The sequence below is a fragment of the Typopeltis vanoorti genome, chromosome 7 (assembly GCF_054136105.1).
Source record: "Typopeltis vanoorti isolate ZY-2024b chromosome 7, IOZ_Tvanoo_1.0, whole genome shotgun sequence".
Lineage (NCBI taxonomy): Eukaryota > Metazoa > Arthropoda > Arachnida > Uropygi > Thelyphonidae > Typopeltis > Typopeltis vanoorti.
The window spans coordinates 16,893,116-16,912,813 of record NC_143555.1 but is presented as its reverse complement, the minus strand read 5'-3'; the positions used below and the strand labels follow the sequence as shown (position 1 = coordinate 16,912,813).

Here is a 19,698-nt window from a genome sequence, read left to right as displayed (position 1 = left end):
ATCAATAGTGAAAACTTTTTTTTAATTTTATTTTTATATTTCTTGTTTCTATTCTTCAGAAATGGATAATTCAAGAATATTAAGTCAAAGAGACAAGGAAAAATATGCTTGGAATGGGTATCTTTATGTTAAAGACAAGACTGATAAGAAAGGTTCAATTCAATTTTGGCAATGTGAAAATAAAAACAAAGGATGCAAAGGTAGAATCTGGACAAATGTAGTGATGGATCACTAATTTCTGAAAAACAGGAACACACATGTAGCAGTTCTGGAAATGCAGATGTGAAAATAAAAAAACAAAGGATGCAAAGGTAGAATCTGGACAAATGTAGTGATGGATCACTAATTTCTGAAAAACAGGAACACACATGTAGCAGTTCTGGAAATGCGGCCAGAGTAATAACGCAAGAAATTAGTACAACAGGCCAAAAAATTAGCGGATATGACAATGAGCAACCCATCACAAATCAGAACTCAAGTTCTACAAAATGTTTGTTTTCAGTAGAAGGAATGCTTCCAAATCATAGCAGTCTGTGCAGAAATATTCAAAGAAGATTAAAAAATTTAAAAGCCCCAATTAATCCTGATTCTAGGGAAACAATAATTATTCCTGAAGTATACTTAAATTATGAATTCAGTCCATCACAATTTTTTATTGGCTGATTCTGGATCAGAACAGGTCAACCCCATGAGAATATTAATTTTTGGTCGTGAAAGCCATGCAGTGTGGAGCCAAAGCATGAATGAATTATTTATGGATGGCACATTTTTACTTTCTTCCCCCCTTTTTGCTCAAATTTTTGTTATTTTGGCTAGAAAGGATGGAGGTCCTGTTTTCCCTGTTTATATTGTTTATTACCTAATAAGACTCTTGAAACATACACAAAAATTATTTTATATGATACATGAAACGTGGCTATTACTAGATCCCGAAAATATAAATGTTGATTTTGAAATTGCCATTCATCAAGCGTTACGTATAGTATTTAACACAAGCTTAACATAAATGGTTGCTTTTTTCATCTTGTACAAAATCTTCATAAGCATTTAGCTTCATGCAGTCTTTTAAACAGATATAATTCTGATGTGCAATTCGCTTTAAATTCAAATTCACTTCGCTTGCTTTCGTTCCAGAACAAGATATTATTTACGCTATTTCTGAACTTGAGAATCATTTATCCAATGAATTTGAACGAATTTTAGAATGGCTTAAGAACACATACATAGGTCGTCTAAGGAATTTTTCCCTCAAACGTTTGGTCTGTGTACCAAAGAACGATAAATGGAACCGATAGGACAAATAATTTTGCAGAAGCCTGTCATCGAAAACTGCAATTGAGCTTTGGCAGCAGCACAAGTCATCCAAATTTATGGATTTTTATAAATGGACTACAAAAAATTCAAAAAATATATGATGTTGATTATGAAAGAGCAGTAGCAGGTTTTCAACATGAGCACAAACGTAGACGTTACGATGCAGCTGACCAAAGAATTTTGAAAAAAGTTATTAATTACGATAGGGAAAATATAATAGAATATTTACATGGTATTGTATATAACTATAATATGAATTAATAAATTGAAAAAAATTGTTTTGAATTTCATATACTTTTTTTGTTTTAGTATAATGTAACATTTGTAAATATGTTTATTAATTACAAAATAATATTAAGAAATGAATTAAAAAAAAACTATTTTTTCTTTATTTTAATACTGTGCAATTATACCTTTTCATTTTTAAATCATTTTCGGACCACTCTTTTTAACCATCTCTTTCTTAAACGATCCTACAAATTTTGATATATGATATAAACGAAAATATATAATATAAATATTTATTAACTAGCTGACTCATTTTTTTGCACGGGAAATTTCAATATAACTTCTATACAATTCGTAATTCTACATAATAAAAATAAACTTAATTATAAGTGAGATTTTTCAAATTTCATGTTTATAGCATTCTTTTAACTCATTTCACAAAAAAAAATTATTTAAATTTACCTGGTAATAGATCGACAGAATAGAATTGCATGTTTGATCTTTTATTCCATTGCCCATTTGGCAATCGCCCAGTTGTCGTGTACCCGTCAGTTATGTGTGCACTGGAGGCAAAGTGTGAAGCCAGGAGATTAGCTTTTTCTGTAGGTGATGTTGCAATTGAACCATCTGGGTATGATAGGGGTGGGAATAGTGTAGGGCAAAAGTTACGACCAGTTGCTTTGGCAAGAGACCAAAAGGCGTGGCTGCCATTTTGACAGGCTGCAAGTTTCCGGCTTTTTGCCAATTCAAATTCTGTTTTGGAAGCATTGATAATTTTCTTGCATCTGTTTTCGGCTTCAGTATAGGCAGTGAAGGAGAATGGAGTTCTTGATTTGAGCCAGGTTTGGTATGCCTGATTTTTCATTTCTACAGTCTTGGCACATCTTTTGGAGAACATCTTCTAGAATCGTATGGAATTGATAAAAAAAAAAACTAAAACTATTTGGGAAATGCGGGAGATCCCATCTGCAGATGTGATATCCACAAATCTAGTTTTGCTTTAAATGAGTTTACAGAGCCTATCATTTTAGAGACATGTCTATCTTTTCCTTGCAACCCCAAATTTAAAGAATTCAATTTTTCCATGATGTCTGTGAGAAAACAAAAATCCAACAGCCAGCAAAAGTAATTTAGTTCATCAAAATTTTCATTTTTGACATGAAGATATTTTTTTATTTCTTCAATTAAGCTTAAAAATCTTGTAAGGACTTGACCTTTATTGAGCCAACGTACTTCAGTATGCAGGATGAGATCAGGTTCTTTATCTTCAATGTCTTGCAATAGAGCCTTGAAAAGTCGGTGCTGCTTGAATAAAGTTGATTATTTTTGTAACAACTTTCATAACATGTAGGGCAGTATTTTACTGCAGAAAGCTTCCTGGTGGATAATACAGTGTTAGGACATAAAGTTTAGAAATGAATGATCTTTCTTGCAGAGTGCAATAAATTCATTGATATTGCCAACCATTGCTGGTGCCCCATCAGTAGTTATTGCAGACAGCTTGTGCAAAGGCATATCTATTGACTTGGCGTATATTCTGAATGCATTATAAATATATTCACCCGTTGTTCGTCCTTTCATGGGTAATATTTTCAGTAGATCTCCTTTTACAGTGAAGTTACTAAATACCATTCTCACCATAATTGCTAACTGTGCTGTGTCTGATACATCTGTTGACTCGTCAAATTGTAAAGAGAATCAGTTACATATTTCCAAGTCACTTTATAACTGAGTTTGTATGACCATTGAAATTACAAGTATTTTTCTTGTGACAGTGTTATTTGACAATTGTAAATCTTGTATTGCTGACATAATCTCACGTTTGTTAGAAAATCCCTCAAATAAACAATCGGCACCAGTCAAAAATGCTTCTTTTCACAACTCGCCATCTTGGAACGTTTTTTTCTTCTTTGCAAGCATGTGAGAAATTTTTAAAGAATCAATGGTGGCATTTTTAGATGTTACCACATGTCTAGTGAAAACCGACTGTTGGGCAGATAGGTTCGATTTTGTTGATTTATTTTTTTCATTCTTATTTCAGATTTAAGTGGATAATTCGTATTAAAATTGGCATGCATTGTCTGGAAGTGACGTTCAACATTATGTTTTTTCGGAATTGCAACACTACTGTTGCACAACAAACAAACACAATTATCTTTAAAATTAACGAAACAATATGTTCCTTCCCAGTCAGTGTTAAAATTATAGGTTCGTTGTCTTTTACTTGATTCACTCATTTTAAGATTAAAAATCAAAATATTTCAAAAATTTCGAATGCGCATCTACTTTACATTGTATGTGTTTAATACTCGTCATGTGTCATTAACACATGCCCTGAATTGTTGCGTGATGTGCACGTGATTATTTCAAACTATATATATGGCACACGGTTGAACAGCGGCGGGCACACACAAATTGGTCGACGGGCGTCATGGTGCCTGCGGGCATAGGGTTGGGAATGCCTGGTTTAGAACAAGCAGAGGTACTAGACAAGGGGACCCAATATCACCAAACATTTTCATCGCACATTTAGAAAGAGCAATGGATAAAATGAAGGAAGATGCAAAAGGAATATCAGTGCATGGATGAGAATTAACAATCTGCAGATGACACTGTTATTATTGAAGAAGACGAAAGAGAACTACAAAAAACACTGAAACTGTTAAATGAGGAAGGGAAGAGATTTGAACTTGTTATGGACTTGAAAAAAAATGAAGGCAATGGTATTTGGTGAGAAGAACATGAAACAAAAGATACAAGTGGATGGAAATGAAAGAAAATGTAGAGCAATTCACATATTTGGTAAGTAAAATGATGTACAATTTGGAATGTAAAAAAGAAATAAAGATCAGGATTGCAAAGGAAAGAACAAATCTGAAGGCCATGGACAACATCTAGAAAAGTAAAGTGATCAGCCTGCAAACAAAACTAAGATACTGGAAACATGCATCTTTGGCGATGTACTGTATGGATCTGAAATGTGGGTAATAAATAAGGAATCAAGAAAAAGAATTTTGGCATTTGAAACAACTTGTTACAGGAGGATTCTAAGAATACGATGGGTACAGAAAATCACAAATGAAGAACTCTATCGGAAGATACAACCAAAAGAGAATCTAATGCAGAAGATTATAAAATGTAAGCTGCAATTACTTGGACACATCTGTAGAATGAGTGAGGACCGGAAGATAAAGATATTTATGCTTGGTATTACGGATGGTGTAAACAGAAAAGGTAGACCATACAGAGAATGGAGAGACGACATAAAGGAATGGTGTGGAATGGGTGTACAGAAACTGCGACACTGTGCACTGGACAAAGAAAGGTGGAAGAAGATGGTGAAGGAGGCATTGGACACCAACGGGCAGTGAGCCCATGGTTTGTGATGATTATAAAAGCAAAAAGACGTGGAATGCTAATACTTCCTATTACTATATGTAGCCTGAATAACTGATAATATATATTTGGGCTGCATTTAAAAGTATTGTCACATGCCCAATGCTTAGTATTTTCAAGGTCATTTAATCCAGCTTGTGTAACAAGCACTAAAATTCTCTCTTCATCATCTTCACCACTATCGTATAATAAAAAACTGCTCACCATTTTCTATAAATGTAAACTCATCTGGAATTATATATCCACTTCTTTCAGTTGGGATAGGGGGTGCTTGGTCTTTCTTTTGCCTCCATCTAATATTACGATACAAATTTTCTAAAGATGACATCAGAGATGAAGTGTCATTATTTAAATCTGATTAAATATGAGCAAATAAAGACTGAGAAGAGATATGTGAACTAGTATCTAATGATTTTAAGTTTGCCATTGCTTGATAAACTTTAGATTTCCAGGATTGAGAAGGGTGGCAATGCTCACCAAATGTTTTACATAATGGAGTTAGTGCACAGAAATATTTATCAAAGGAATCACACAAGCAGACTGTCAATTAGAAAGCTTAATTTTAAAAAAATTACTTCCCCTAACTAGTCGGTTGATAAGGTCACCAGATTATTAGTTTAAATTTATACAGTGAAAACATCTTATGGCAAATTTTCCGGCCATGCTTTTATCCTGTTGAGTCTGGAATACATTCCATTGGTTTGAAATGCTGCCCAGCGCCTAGATGGAAAACTATGTGAGATTCCAAACTCTCTGGCAATGTCAGTAATTCTACAGTCTTTTTCAAGATTTCCAATAACTCTTCCTCTTATGAAATCAACTAGATGAGACCTTTTCGCTTAGTGCAGCCTTTTGCCTTTTATGCTGTTGAGTGCTGCCACATGACCCCTTTGCACAAGATTCAAAAATATGAATGTGCACCCACTTTCTACTCAAAATTGTCAGTTATACAAATTACCACAAGCTAATTTTTTTTTTTTTTTTTACCAGCCTGGTTGGCTGAGTTGTTCGCATATCTGCTCTCCGGCCAAAAGATTGCGGGTCCAAATTCTGCCGTGACCTTGGATGTTTGTGATTGTCTGTGAAAATACTAGTGGTACAGGTGGGCGGTTGATGGTGTTGGTGTAGTTGTGGTTCATTGTAGTTGGTGGATTGTGGGTGGTGCAGATAGAATTGTAAAACAGATGCCCTCCCTCCCTGGAGGTGTCAAGTAATAATAATAATACCTTATTATTACTTGACTTAATACGATAAAGAGCCAAGAGGCTATTTTTTTCCGGCGGCGTAAATTAAGTTAAGGGGATAATAAAGCCCTTATTATTTTAAAGCAGGATACGAAACCCGGAGATCGAAATCTAAGCGTTTCATGCCGAAGAACTATTGGTGAGTCCAAGAAAAAGTTATCATTTGAATATCATTAGAATATCGCTGAGTTTCGTATCCAGCTTTAAAATAACAAGGGATTTATTAACCCCTTAACTTAATTTATGCCACTGGAAAAAATAGCCTCGTAGCTCTTTATCGTAGTAATAATAATATATGGGTACACCGGTCTGGCAATTCGTTAAGAGGGGTATATATGTAAGTTCGGCTCACTTAAACCTTAGTATTCCAGGTCTACCTACTCACTGATAAGACCTCAAATAAAGGTCGAAACCGGTCTGGGTAGTGACCTCTTCTTGGAATGTAAAACAGTAATACATCTCCTAAGAGCTGCGTTTTACATTATGAGATAATATTAAGGATAGTGACGGAGCTTGCTCCACCTTTGACATGAGTTGCCATAGTGTTGTACTACCGAAGTGATGACTTACGCCTGGACTTGCCGATAGTTCTCCGGCATGAAACTCTTATATTATTATTATTATTGTTCCAGGAAACTCCAATGAGTCGACAGGCTCATCGAGGGAGGCCCTAACATCATGTCAAGAACAACTATTCGACATTCACACAGTATCAATCATACCTTGCCTTGAACTCATTCACGGTTGTAGCACCCACAACAGACTATGGAAGCTTATTCCACTCATTCACCACTCTTCAAGTAAAAAACCTGGCTCTAACACCCTTGTCAACCACGCTCTTGCCCAGCTTCCATGCATGGTCCCCTAGTCCTCCCACCACCAGTCATATTTTCAAAAATATCTTCTGGATCAATCTTTTAAAAACCCTTCAGTAATTTTAATGTCTCAATCATATCACCCCTCCTTCGCCTATCGTCCAATTTCTGCAACCCACAAATCCTCAACCTATTCTCATAAGGTTCATTCCACAGACCTGCTATCATCTTGGTCATGCGTCTCTGGACCCTCTCCACTTCCTCCCCATCACAAAGAAACCCTGGTGCCCATAACTGGGCACAGAAGTCCAGATGGGATCTTATCCCAATCGATACAGAGGAACAACAACTTGTTTGTCTCTGCATGTTAAAGTATTTTTCAGAAGCCAAGTGATTTGGTGAGCTGTTTTAGTCACTTTTGCAATGTGCCCCCTAAACTTCAACTCCATATCCACCAACACCCCCAAATCCCTGGCCTCATCAATCTCCTGGAGTACAGTTCCACCAATGCGATATACTACTGCTATTCTTTTCACCCCAAAGTGCATAACCTTACACTTTGCCACATTAAATTGACATCCATTTTTCCTAGCCCAGTCCTCCAAACTATCCAAATCATCCTGTAAAATTTTGACATCCTGTGCACTCACAATTGCTCTACCCAACTTTGCATCATCAGCAAACAAGTGAACACTTCCTCTCAAATCCTTTCCATTATCATTGATGAACAAATTGAAAAGCAGTGGTCCAAGAACAAAGCCCTGCGGCACTCCACTAGTCACAAGACATCTTTTAGATTCCCCTCCTGAATAAACCACTCTCTGGTATCTCTCCTTCAACCACCCTCCTATCCATCTCACCAACCCTATATCTATCCTCATCTGCTCCAGTTTACTGATTAGGGTTCCATGTGGTATCCTATCAAAGGCCTTGGCAAGGTCCAGTAGTATCACTGTAAACCCATAACCCCTATCCAGTTCAGCCGTCACTGTGTTATAAAACGTGAGCAAGTTACTGAGGCATGATCTACCCTTCACAAAACCATGTTGTCCCCCATACAATATCCCATTTTCATCTATCCAATCCTGTATTCTTTTCTTGACTAATTTCTCTAAGCCCTTGACAATGATTCCTGATATGCTAATCGGTCGGTAATTTACAACAGCAGTCTTGGAACCACCTATTCTACTGCTATTCTTTTCACCCCAAAGTGCATAACCTTACACTTTGCCACAATTTTTATGCAGTGGGACTATTTTCCCCCTCTTTCCACCCCCTCGGGACTAACCCAGACATGAGACTCAAATTAAACAAAATGGTCAAGGGTACTGACAATTCTTTAGCTGCTTCTTGTACAACACGAGCTGGTATACCATCCAATCCCACAGATGTATTGACATTGAGGTTATGCAATAGACTACTCACCTCCACTTCGTTCACCACAATTCCCGTATAATCTACTGGTACATTCGTTTCTGCAATGTCACCACCTGGATGATATATTCTTGCAAAGTGCTCACTCAGTAACTCAACTATCTCAACTGATTCAGTTACCTCCCTACCATCGGCATTCTTTAAAATCATTCTGCCATGTACATTTTTCCTTTTACTTGCTACATATCTAAAAAACTGTTTAGGATTCTCTTTAGCCTGCATGGCCAATGTTCTTTAGTAATCCTTTTTTGCTTTTCTTACCACACTCGTCACCCTTCTGGCCTGTGCTTTATACCGTTCATGTGCCTGCCAGTCACCTTTCTCCTTAAATTCCCTGCATAGTTGTTTCTTTTTTTGCAGCTCAAGCTTAATGGTGTTATTCATCCATTTAACCCCTACTTGATTTATTATTCGGACTCTAGGTCAGCCATTGCTTCATGCAAGCACTTCTTAACTACCTCCCATGCACTATCAACTTCTAGTCCTTGCAGTTGTACATGCCATGGCACTGAACCAATCAAAGTCCTAAGCTTGTCATACTTTCCAGCCAGATAATTCCACATGTACCCTATCTTAATTGAAAATTCTACACCTTTAGCCACGTCCCAAGTCAAGACCCTATGATCACTATCACCAATTGGTGGCAATATGGTCATATTTGTTACAGCCAAATCCTCAGATGTAATTACTAGGTCAAGCACTCTCTGACCTAGTGGTGGTCAGAGAGTGCTTGACGGTGTTATTCACTTAATGGTGTTATTCATCCATTTAACCCCTACTTGATTTATTATTCGGACTCTAGGTCAGCCATTGCTTCATGCAAGCACTTCTTAACTACCTCCCATGCACTATCAACTTCTAGTCCTTGCAGTTGTACATGCCATGGCACTGAACCAATCAAAGTCCTAAGCTTGTCATACTTTCCAGCCAGATAATTCCACATGTACCCTATCTTAATTGAAAATTCTACACCTTTAGCCACGTCCCAAGTCAAGACCCTATGATCACTATCACCAATTGGTGGCAATATGGTCATATTTGTTACAGCCAAATCCTCAGATGTAATTACTAGGTCAAGCACTCTCTGACCCCTAGTATTTTCCATTACATGCTGTCGCAGATAGTTATCCCTTAATAACTGCATAAAATCCAATTCCTTCCTCCCGTGTGTCCTCTCCTCACTCCAATCAATGCGACCATAGTTGAAATCTCCCATAATAATCACCCTCCTTCTACTCATTTCTTCTATTTGCTTGTGCATACTGTCACCACCATCTTTTTCATCACCTGGTCTATAGCAGCACCCAATTGTATATTTAGTTCTGCTAGCCACAATCTCACACCAAATGGCCTCAAATGTGCTCTTTTCTCTATCCTGCAATTCAACTTCTATTCTCCTTGGCTATAGCTCATCAGCTATCATCAACAATACTGCTCCCCCCATTTTATGCTCTCTGTCATTCCTGAACACACTATACCCATCACATTCAATCCCACTGGCTATATCATCTACAGTCAGCCATGTCTCACTAATACCAATAACCTGTGGTCTGGAAGTGACAACCATGGCCAAAAACTCTTCCTTCTTGTTCCTAATACTCCTAGTATTAGTGTACATGAATTTAAGACCCCCATTAGCTCCAACCCTACCTTGATGCCTTATATTAACTATCCCACTCTGATTTGTTGTCCTTATTTGCTCTGGCATATTATATTCATTCTTACATTCAACTGCCTCCCTAAGGACTGTATATCTACCCCCCCCCCCCAACAAATCTAGTTTCCCTGAAATGGCACATCCACTACATTCAGCAACACTTTCTCAAGTCTTCTTACACCGTAACCATTCAAATGCAAGCCATCCATCTTATACAGATCCTTTCGCCCATCAAACTCACTCCACACGTCCACAAATTCCACACCACTCGTCATACATAACCCACGCATAGTCATTTGCAATTATGGCCCTCCTTTTAAACATTTCACTGTCATACCGTGGCAAAAGACTAATCATTCTAACTCTCTCACTTTTTTCTTTTGCTACCTCAAACAATTCATTCAGGTCTTCTATCATTTCCATTTTATCTCCTTTCAAATCATTCGTACCTGCCACAACAATATTTCTTTCACCCTTTCCTGTTGCTCTCTAATACACTCAGTTACATCCTTTATGGTTGCACCAAGTTGGTACGATTTTGTCAAACCCTCTACTAACACACCTCGTACTAACGAGTCTCCATACAGCACTCTATCCTTCATTTTGTTCATGTTCACATTCATACGTCTATTTTTCCTGTCATACCTTTTATTATTGGTTGGTTCATTCAGTCGACTTTTGTTCATGCACTCTAGCTGCTGTTTTGCCCTTTCTATCGCACCATTCAACAACGCGATCTCACTCAATGCATCTATCTCATCGTTTTTATTCTCTGAGAAATCATTAATACTATCATTCACACTTTCTATATTCACACTCTCACAATTCTCATGAACAACCTTGCTGTTTCTTGTCATATCCCTATTTTCTTCATTCTGAAGTTTGACAAAAATATCACACTCACAATCCGAAATACATTTCAATTCCTCATTCTCCCTACATTTTCTACACACACATTCAATCCTTTATTATCTTCTAACCACACTCCGACTGCACTCTGCAAAGCGTACATTTCACAGCTAGTACACTGACTCATTTCTTTCATACTACCATTCTTTGATAAAGATGGCGAACCATCATTACTGGCCGCCATTTTCCTTCGTACAGGTGCCATATTTATTTGCAACGTGTTTTATCAAATTATAAGTTATAACACACCAAAACACAGAAACAGACGCACTAAAATACGCAAGGCAAACAAAACTACGCAATATTAAGTAATTTTATCAACGATAACTGAAAATATTTCGATCTCCGAGTTTCGTATCCGGCTTTAAAATAATGATGGATGTATTATCTCCTTAACTTAATTTACGCTGCCGGAAAATATAGCCTCTTGGCTCTTTATCGTAATAATAATTCGTATGAATTTACAGTTGTCATTTTCAGAAAAAATAGTGTTTGTCCTTAGGTTTTTGGATACCAGTGTAGGTTTTACATATGCTTCCTTCAAACAAAAACATGAAGTCTTGTGTTTCTGTAGCAAAATCTTAATATCATCGATATTCTGGTGAAAACAATAGTTCCATTGCAAATATTATCCAATTGGTTTGGCATCGCAGAATTGTCTGATTTCCAGGAGGTTGAGGGCTTACCTTTACCAGATTTATATCTATCAACTGATTTTGAGGAAGAATGGACAGCCAGTGTCCATCTCTTCTTTTGGAAAAAAAATTCAATACATCATCTGATGTGTTAGGATCAGATGGTAAGTTTACTTTCAGTGGATACCTAAGTATCCAATTCTTTTGTGTGTGTGTGTGTGGTTTCTGGCAGTTTATCTTTAAGTGATATCCTTGCCATAATTTTTTTGTTACGTGGGTTGTGATCAAATCGAACCATTTTTAGAGTTGAATTGAGGCTGTAGGTAATTCAATTGATGCACTCAGCAGTGCATCAGAGTTGTACTCATACGTTTTAAGAGGTGCTACCGTAACTGGTATTCCACAAACTGATGTTTCTCTCAGTAATTTTTCAGAATGTTGCTGATATAATGTTTCCACAAGGATATCACCAGAATGCAGTTTAACTGTTTTCAGAAAACCTGACAGTCTTTCTAAATCATTTTGAATAATGACGGGTGGCATTTTCCCTATTGGGGTTTTTCACTTGCTGCATAGCTGATCAGAAAAACGGGTACATTTATAGTGGTATCACGTCATTTGTTTCTTATTCTGTGATGATTTTCAGAATCAGTACTTGTTTGGGACCTTATTATGGTCCATGAAACACTTGAGGATGAACAATTCATGCTAAAGGCTTTTTTTGTTCAGTACCACAGCTCCCCAACCACCACAGAGCACACGTGGATGCCTACTGACTGGCAAGCAATGACTGTTCTCAAGAGTGGAATGCCAGGATTGCCCTGGAAGTTATATCAGCACCACAGCAAAACTTGGGTCCCGACTCTGGACCATGGGGTGTGAGACTTACTGCAACACCAGCGACATGTGCAGGCAAGTCCACTGACTGACTGATTCCATCCAGGACCGCTGCCCATCTTGCCAAAACAGAGGCCAAAGTAGTGTAGTGCAGAACTACCAGGATCCCCCTTTCCACATGTCCATGAGTAGTACTGAATGGCAAACATGGTGGCAGGGCATCACATCCCAGTGATGAGTCTGAAAGAAAGGAGAGTAAAAAAGACTCTGGAGAAGTAGAGTGAAGAATGGAGGAAGAATGAAAAGGGCCAATACCATCACTGAGAGGTCCTCTCCACCATGAACACATGCCCCACAGGGAGGGGGAAATAGCAAGGCATAAGTAATAAAATGTTACTAAATTTTCTAATATGGAAGCTTCTAGTCTTCCACTTTTAGGAGTTATTAACAGCAAAATGTTTTAACCCTATTCTTCTTTATTAAAATTTGGTACTATTCTTCTAAACCACTTTCCGTCATCTGAATTTCTTAAAAATTATTACCTACTCATTAGACTTTAATGAAACTGAAAAATTAAAACGTTTACCTCTCCTCAGATTCTTGTGAAAAAAGTGCATGCAAAAGTAAAAGTTTCTTACAATTATCTGCCATAGGTTTTTGTTTTTAAATCAGTACAAAAGTGCATTAACTTAAAAGCAACAAAACTATACTTTTATAGTTAAATGAAAAAAACTAGATATATTACCATTGATACGTCATCAAGAATACTCTGGGGAGCACTTCTAGCTAATACTTTAGAACAAATGAAATCCACTAATGTTGGTTCTTCTTCTCCTATATATTCTATGATCTTCTTATTAATCCAAGGTCGTATGCGCTTTTCCATTAAGTGCTATAAAAAGAAATCATGTCAGTTGATGTCTGTGTGTAGTGCAGTAAAACTAATTAAGTCAACTCAGATAACTGTCATGTCTGGCATCAGTAAAATGATTCATTTTTAATCTAAGTGCATAATGAAATACTATAATTACTTAATTTGAAATATTCAAAGCATTAAAGAATATATTTACTGAGAAACAAAATATAACTTTCTTGTTCAAATAGTTTATAATCTGATTTGTTACTTCAAAAACAGTATGCATTTTTCAAAAACCAATGTCCAAGTTATAATTTTTTCAAGCATTTTTTTTTTTTTTTTTTTTAAATCTTGCACCCCACCAGTTTTGCAATTTCTTAATGAGAACACAGTGGATTCTGATTAATTAGTCAACTGGTTAACCAAGTAAGTCATTTTATTGGGACAAGTCTGGAAGAACAAAAACCAAAAACAAAATGAAAATATAACAAGAATATGCTTCATTTATTTGGGATAGAATGCCATTTAATGGACCAGCCAGTAACCTCTACTGCACTGGGTATTATGGAAATTACATAATCTTGCATCAAAAATTTAGTGCTGATGACATGCAATGTTGACAAAACATGACTATTTTATTGTGCCAGATCAAATAGTTCCCTGTGTGATAAACATGCCATACTTGCATCAATGAAAGCAATGGCTCATGAACATGAATTATGCTATATCAAGAACTATTAAATGAAAGCTGCTAGTCATTGGATGTAGGGCCAGCCAAGCCTTGATAGTTGAAAGGAATTAGGATGGAGAGTTTACCAGTTCGGTACAACATGACCAAAGATGTGTGGATGACATCTGAATTATTTAAAGATAAGTTGGGACATGGAATTGCAATGGAAATCAAGAAAATTTTATTGGTTCTTGATAATTGCTTAAGGAGGCAAGTGTAAAAGTCAATCTTTTATAAGAAATACAGTTTATGGCAGAGAGTTGGTGAGCTATAAGCAAGACCATTCAAAACTGTTTTGCTCACTATGGCTTTAAGCATTCAATCATGGATATCCTGGATATGGCCGATAGCGAAAATGACATCCCAATAGATGTGAATCACATCAGAAACTATAAAGAGTTTGCATCCATTGACAGCAGTCTTCAATATTATAATGAAAATGAAGGTTTTGTGGAGGAAATTTCAACAAAGCATTAGAGGATTAGAACAAGAATATGATGAGATTGAGAGTTAGGAGCTTGAACGAGTGACTACCTAGAACACTAGAAAATTTATTACTGGATTACAATTATATCATGTAGGAAGGCAATGAAGGCAGTGTTACATCTGTCCGATTTTGTTTAATTGCAATCAATAAAACTATTAAAAAAAAAAAAGACAGCTATAATCAATTCCTATAATGTCATTAACTGCTCAACTGATTCTTCATAAATGTGGATATGTATAACTAGAGTTTATATATAACATGATGCAATTTGTTCTCTATCATTGTAATTTACTACACCTCATAACAACATTACCGTAAATTAGATATTTATCTGTGCAAAATCTATTGGTATCCATGCTTGTTCTTTTCCTTAGATATATGTCCGTCATAGGCAAATAGTTCATATCTGATTAATGCATGATGAAATATAATCACCTATATACCTCTTAGAAATGTAAACATAACAACCAATCAGAAATTCTCATAATTATCGGTTACTTATATATCTTGAAAGCAACAATCTTCTCCCTTATACATAGATATTTATCTATAAAGCAAATGCAACAATCTGTTGCCTCATGGTAAGTATGCAATGATAAATTTTATACAGTGCTCCATAAATGTGCAAACATACATTACTTAATCCTCCCACAACACAATCAGCCAGTACATTCAATCAATTGCTGAAGCAAGGTTTGTGAACATCTATATTTCCAATAACTTTATCTTAAAATGACATCCTAATACCCCCGAGATGTGACCACACTGTCTCCTCTCCCCCTCAAATACTAGACTTCATCCACACACATTACTCCTGAATGATTCTTCATTAAGCTACCATGCTAACTTAATCCTTACTGATATTTTAATCATCGTCGATCTGATAGTTTGGCTAATTTTTTTCATATTTAGTAACAATTTATATATTCAAACTTTTGAACTCCCAGTGCATCAGAGACCAATTAGCCAAGCTGTTCTTTGCACATTTGGAATATTAATAATCTTCCTCCATCCAGGCATTACATTTCATGGTTGCTATGTAGATGATATCATGTGTATTAGAGATTCAAAATGTATATCTTCATTATAAAGTTTATTTACCAACTTTAGCAAGAGACTGAATTTTACCACAGAATTAGAGCTAACCAATTCCATCAATTTCCTTAATCTAATTCTAACTAGAAGCACACTGAAATAAAATATTTTCCAAATCTATGCATTTTGGCAATGATTTACACTTTAACTTAAAAAAAAATTAGTTATACTTTCACAGTTCATAATGCCCACAATAACTAATTAATTATGCTATAACACCATAGCCAGGATTTTATGACAACTGTGAAGTTTGATGGGTGTGGAGCTGTTTTTCATAGTTGTGGCTGGAACCCCTGGTGATGAGAAATAACAATATTGTGCCTCCAACTTTATGCCAACAATTCAGTAAATCCCCTTACTGTATCAACATGACAATACCCCATTCACAAATTAAGGTCTGTACAGGAAAGGTTTGTGTATGAATTGATGTTGATTCATACCTTATTTATTCATAACGGTATTATGAATAAATACCGCATTCATAACACCACCAAAAGAACTATTTTATAAAAAAAAGATATTTATTAATTGGGTTATATTTTGCTAAATTTCAAACCTGCATCTTAGGAGCACAAAGCAGAATGCTATAGTTTACACACAACAATGAATAAGTGAAATCTAATCTAGATTTCAGAGAGAAGAATTGGAATGCAAACTGTGAGCCAGGCTGAATTGTCTGACATTAGTGACCAACCTTAGTAATGCTCTTCTTTAAGAATGGAAGGGAAATTATTGCAGAACACAGCAAAATCTATTCAAAAGCCTTCCTAGAAGACTGGAGGCAGTGTATGGAAACAAAAAGTGCAAAGGATGGATGAACTTCATATTAATGCCTTTCATATTCGAGTGAGAGGTGGAATAAGCAGACATCCAGATAATTTTGATCAGATAGTATATTCCATAATTTCTATAGCTTATTCATTATACTATGAATACCAGTCAATGAGGCTGAGTACTCCTATATATAACATAAGTTAATGCCCAATTGTTTTGATTAGGACCTCTATCCAGGATCAATCTCCAAAATATTCTCTCACTTTTCAATATTGTGTTTTTTTTTTGTTTTTTTTTTTTGTGCGTTGCACTTTTACTTCATTTCATGAAATGAAGTGTATCAAGCAACATGGTTTACTAGCTGACTTTCCCCATATTGCTTTTTATCACAGAGTTTTGTTCTCATCTCAATTTTTTTCTTTTCTCTTCCTGACTGTCCATAATAGGTTTACACTACATATCTTAAGTTTGCAGTGTTATAATTATATTTAATTTACATCATATCAGATATGTCAGTCAATATGAATTAAACATATTATATGCATGGGTGAATACAGTGTGTAAAAGAATTATCTTAGATCTTATATACATTGTTATATATTGCCGTGGGAGCCATTTTATGTCGTTGCTTTTCCTTTATGAATTTACCTCTCTACATTAACTACAAGACTTATAAAATTTCCCTGACTCTAATATCTGTATCACTTCTTACGTATTCATTCTATAAGGAAAGCAAATTCTTTATCTGTAGTCGATTCCTAATTTTACTCACGTGCTTACCCTGACTGTTAAAGGTCATTCCTTGCTAAAAGAAACGAATCCTCTAATTTCTTTCTGGGGCCGTCTCCTCTTCAGATATTGACAAATTTATTTTTTAAAGCTGCGCCAGCCAATACCTTAGAATAGAATGGACTCTTATTCAGGGAGACTTTTCCAGACCTTTGGTGCACAGAGGTGAATAAATTTAGTGCTTAAACTCATAAATTAAATGCTCTACTGTGGCTAAGTAAATTTTGATTTGTAGTCGTAACCTCTATAACATGTTATGCCTTTCTTTCAATTCCCCCCCGTTATGGTTCAGATTAATGAGTGGTAGTTCTGGTTCATATCACAGGCAAAACTCAGGTATAAAAGAAAAAACATATTTATTGGAATCTAAAGACATAATATACACTTAGACCAGTCTCACTTTCAATCAGTTCAAGGACATGGTAAATCAAACTGATTAATACTCTAATACATGAACAATAAATCCATCTTTTGAGTTAGAGACTTAACACACATAATATACACATTATATTATGTGTGCTAATATACACTTCTACTCAATTTTCTACCTACTATTTTAGACTTGCATTTTAAGCTAATCACAATCATCTATAATCATTCCTAACAATTTGTCTTATGAATATCAGTCACTGCTAAATAATCACTTAAAGTTCTCAAATACTGTCCATACTCGATTAATACATTACAATGATCTTTCCCTTTTTCCGACTGGATAATTATACAACAAAATCTGAACTTTACCATTTCTTGGGGCAGGATCTCCAGGTCCGTCTGAACTGTCCTTCTTTGTTTGAATTACCTTTCGATTCTTCCATAGGCCTGCGTCCACATGGTGGGGCACTATTGTCATCAGATTACACTATGCTCTACACCTGACATTTTTTCCCTCGTCTATTCTCGATCTGTTTCGGGCCATCCTCGTTTCCAGCTGCCAGTTCATAATATATGTCCGCGATAGTATTCTGTCGAAACTTTCAGCAAAGGCAGCATGTGCCGACATCTCACACTTTAGTACTGGCAGAAATTCAGACATCGAAGGGAAAGGCGCACCTCCCGATATCGAACAATCGCCAAGAAACACCATCAGGAACTACCGGTCCACGAGAGAAGTCAAATCATCATCCAGCAAAATAGGTGAAAAAAAAAAAAGCCGTGAGAAAGGGGTGCAAACTCTTTTTATTCTCTCTTCACTTCCCCCCTTTTTAGCACCCTCTTACTACTTTCTGCGATCTTTACCCGCCCTGCTACTTTCTCCAACTTCGGCATATCGCGAGATCATAGCAGCATCTTCCGGGAAACAAATGTGCATCGCTTTCCGAGATTGCCAATGTCTCAGGCCTGCTCGTGACCTTTGGACTAATGTTTACATCTAATTTACTCATTCATTGTATACATGATGCATTTCATATAATACTAATTTCTACACGAAGTTCTTTACACGGTTCTTTACTAAAAGGAGGTAATTCTATTTTTATTTACAGTTAGTACTTTATTTCTTCTGCTCGAGTACAAGTTTTTTCTCTCAGCTGATTTTTCTGACTTGTTAAATCCTGAATGAATTGTTTCTTTAATAAAGTGCTTCATTCAGGATGTAACAACATTTACTAATCAAGAAAATATCTGTTTTTTGTTATTGTTATTTAAAAAATAATTTTTTGGATTATTTGCACATTAAATATCACAGTTTTCTGTTTAATGTTTCTGACGTCTAAGAAAAAGAGAAATAAATAAATATCAATGTCTGCTAATGTTACTGATCTTGACTAAAGTAGCTGAAAATTGGAACTTTTATGTTAATGTGACTCTCACTGCTGAAAGGTTGTAAACATATTGACATTAGTATCATGGGTGAGCTAAGGATTTTTTCATCTATTTTTTACATAGAAAAATAAGCTTGGTTGGCCTAGCAGTTAGCGTATCCGCTCTAGCCAAAAGGCTGCAGGTTCAAATCCCGCCATGGGCATGGATGTTAGTGATTGTCTGTGGAAACAGTAGTGATGGTGGAAGAGATGGTGTTGGTGTAGTTGCAGTTAGTTGATTGAGTGGTAGAGAGAGTTGTAGAGTAGATGCCCTCAATGAGTCTTCTGACTCCCTGGAGGTGTCACATAATAATAATAATAATAATAATAATAATAAAATAATCCAGAAATTCTTTGATATAGACTAAACAAGGAACCTTTTCAGGCATCCCATAAGCCAGGCAGTGGTTGCATACCATGTGATAAAGTTCATCTCCACCTGAAAACAATTACAAACAACCATAATATCATGGGATTCGAACTCACACCTGTTGGTTGGAGAAAAGATTGATTAATCACTCTGCCAACTAGGCTAGTAAAAAACCATGTTTAATCCAATTTTGCAAAAGGTATTGCTGTTTTTATAGCGTAACCATAGCAAAGCTGAAAAACTAACGGAATAAGCATCTTCTGAATGGAAAAGACCTAGTTCAATTAATTTTAATTCCCATCATGATGAGAGTAAACTTTATTTGGAAC

The 19,698-nt window shown here is 36.0% G+C and overlaps 1 protein-coding gene across 7 annotated transcripts in view; it reads right to left on the bottom strand.

Annotated features, from left to right (window-relative positions):
• LOC150104513 (RNA-binding protein 25-like) overlaps nt 1-19,698 on the bottom strand; it is a 496,362-nt gene that overhangs the window by 19,823 nt on the left and 456,841 nt on the right. For all 7 annotated transcript variants that reach the window (XM_090395192.1, XM_090395194.1, XM_090395191.1 and 4 more), the window contains one exon: nt 13,215-13,361. In XM_090395192.1, the coding sequence (XP_090251318.1) occupies nt 13,215-13,361 (147 nt within the window). The remainder of the gene's footprint in view (nt 1-13,214; nt 13,362-19,698) is intronic.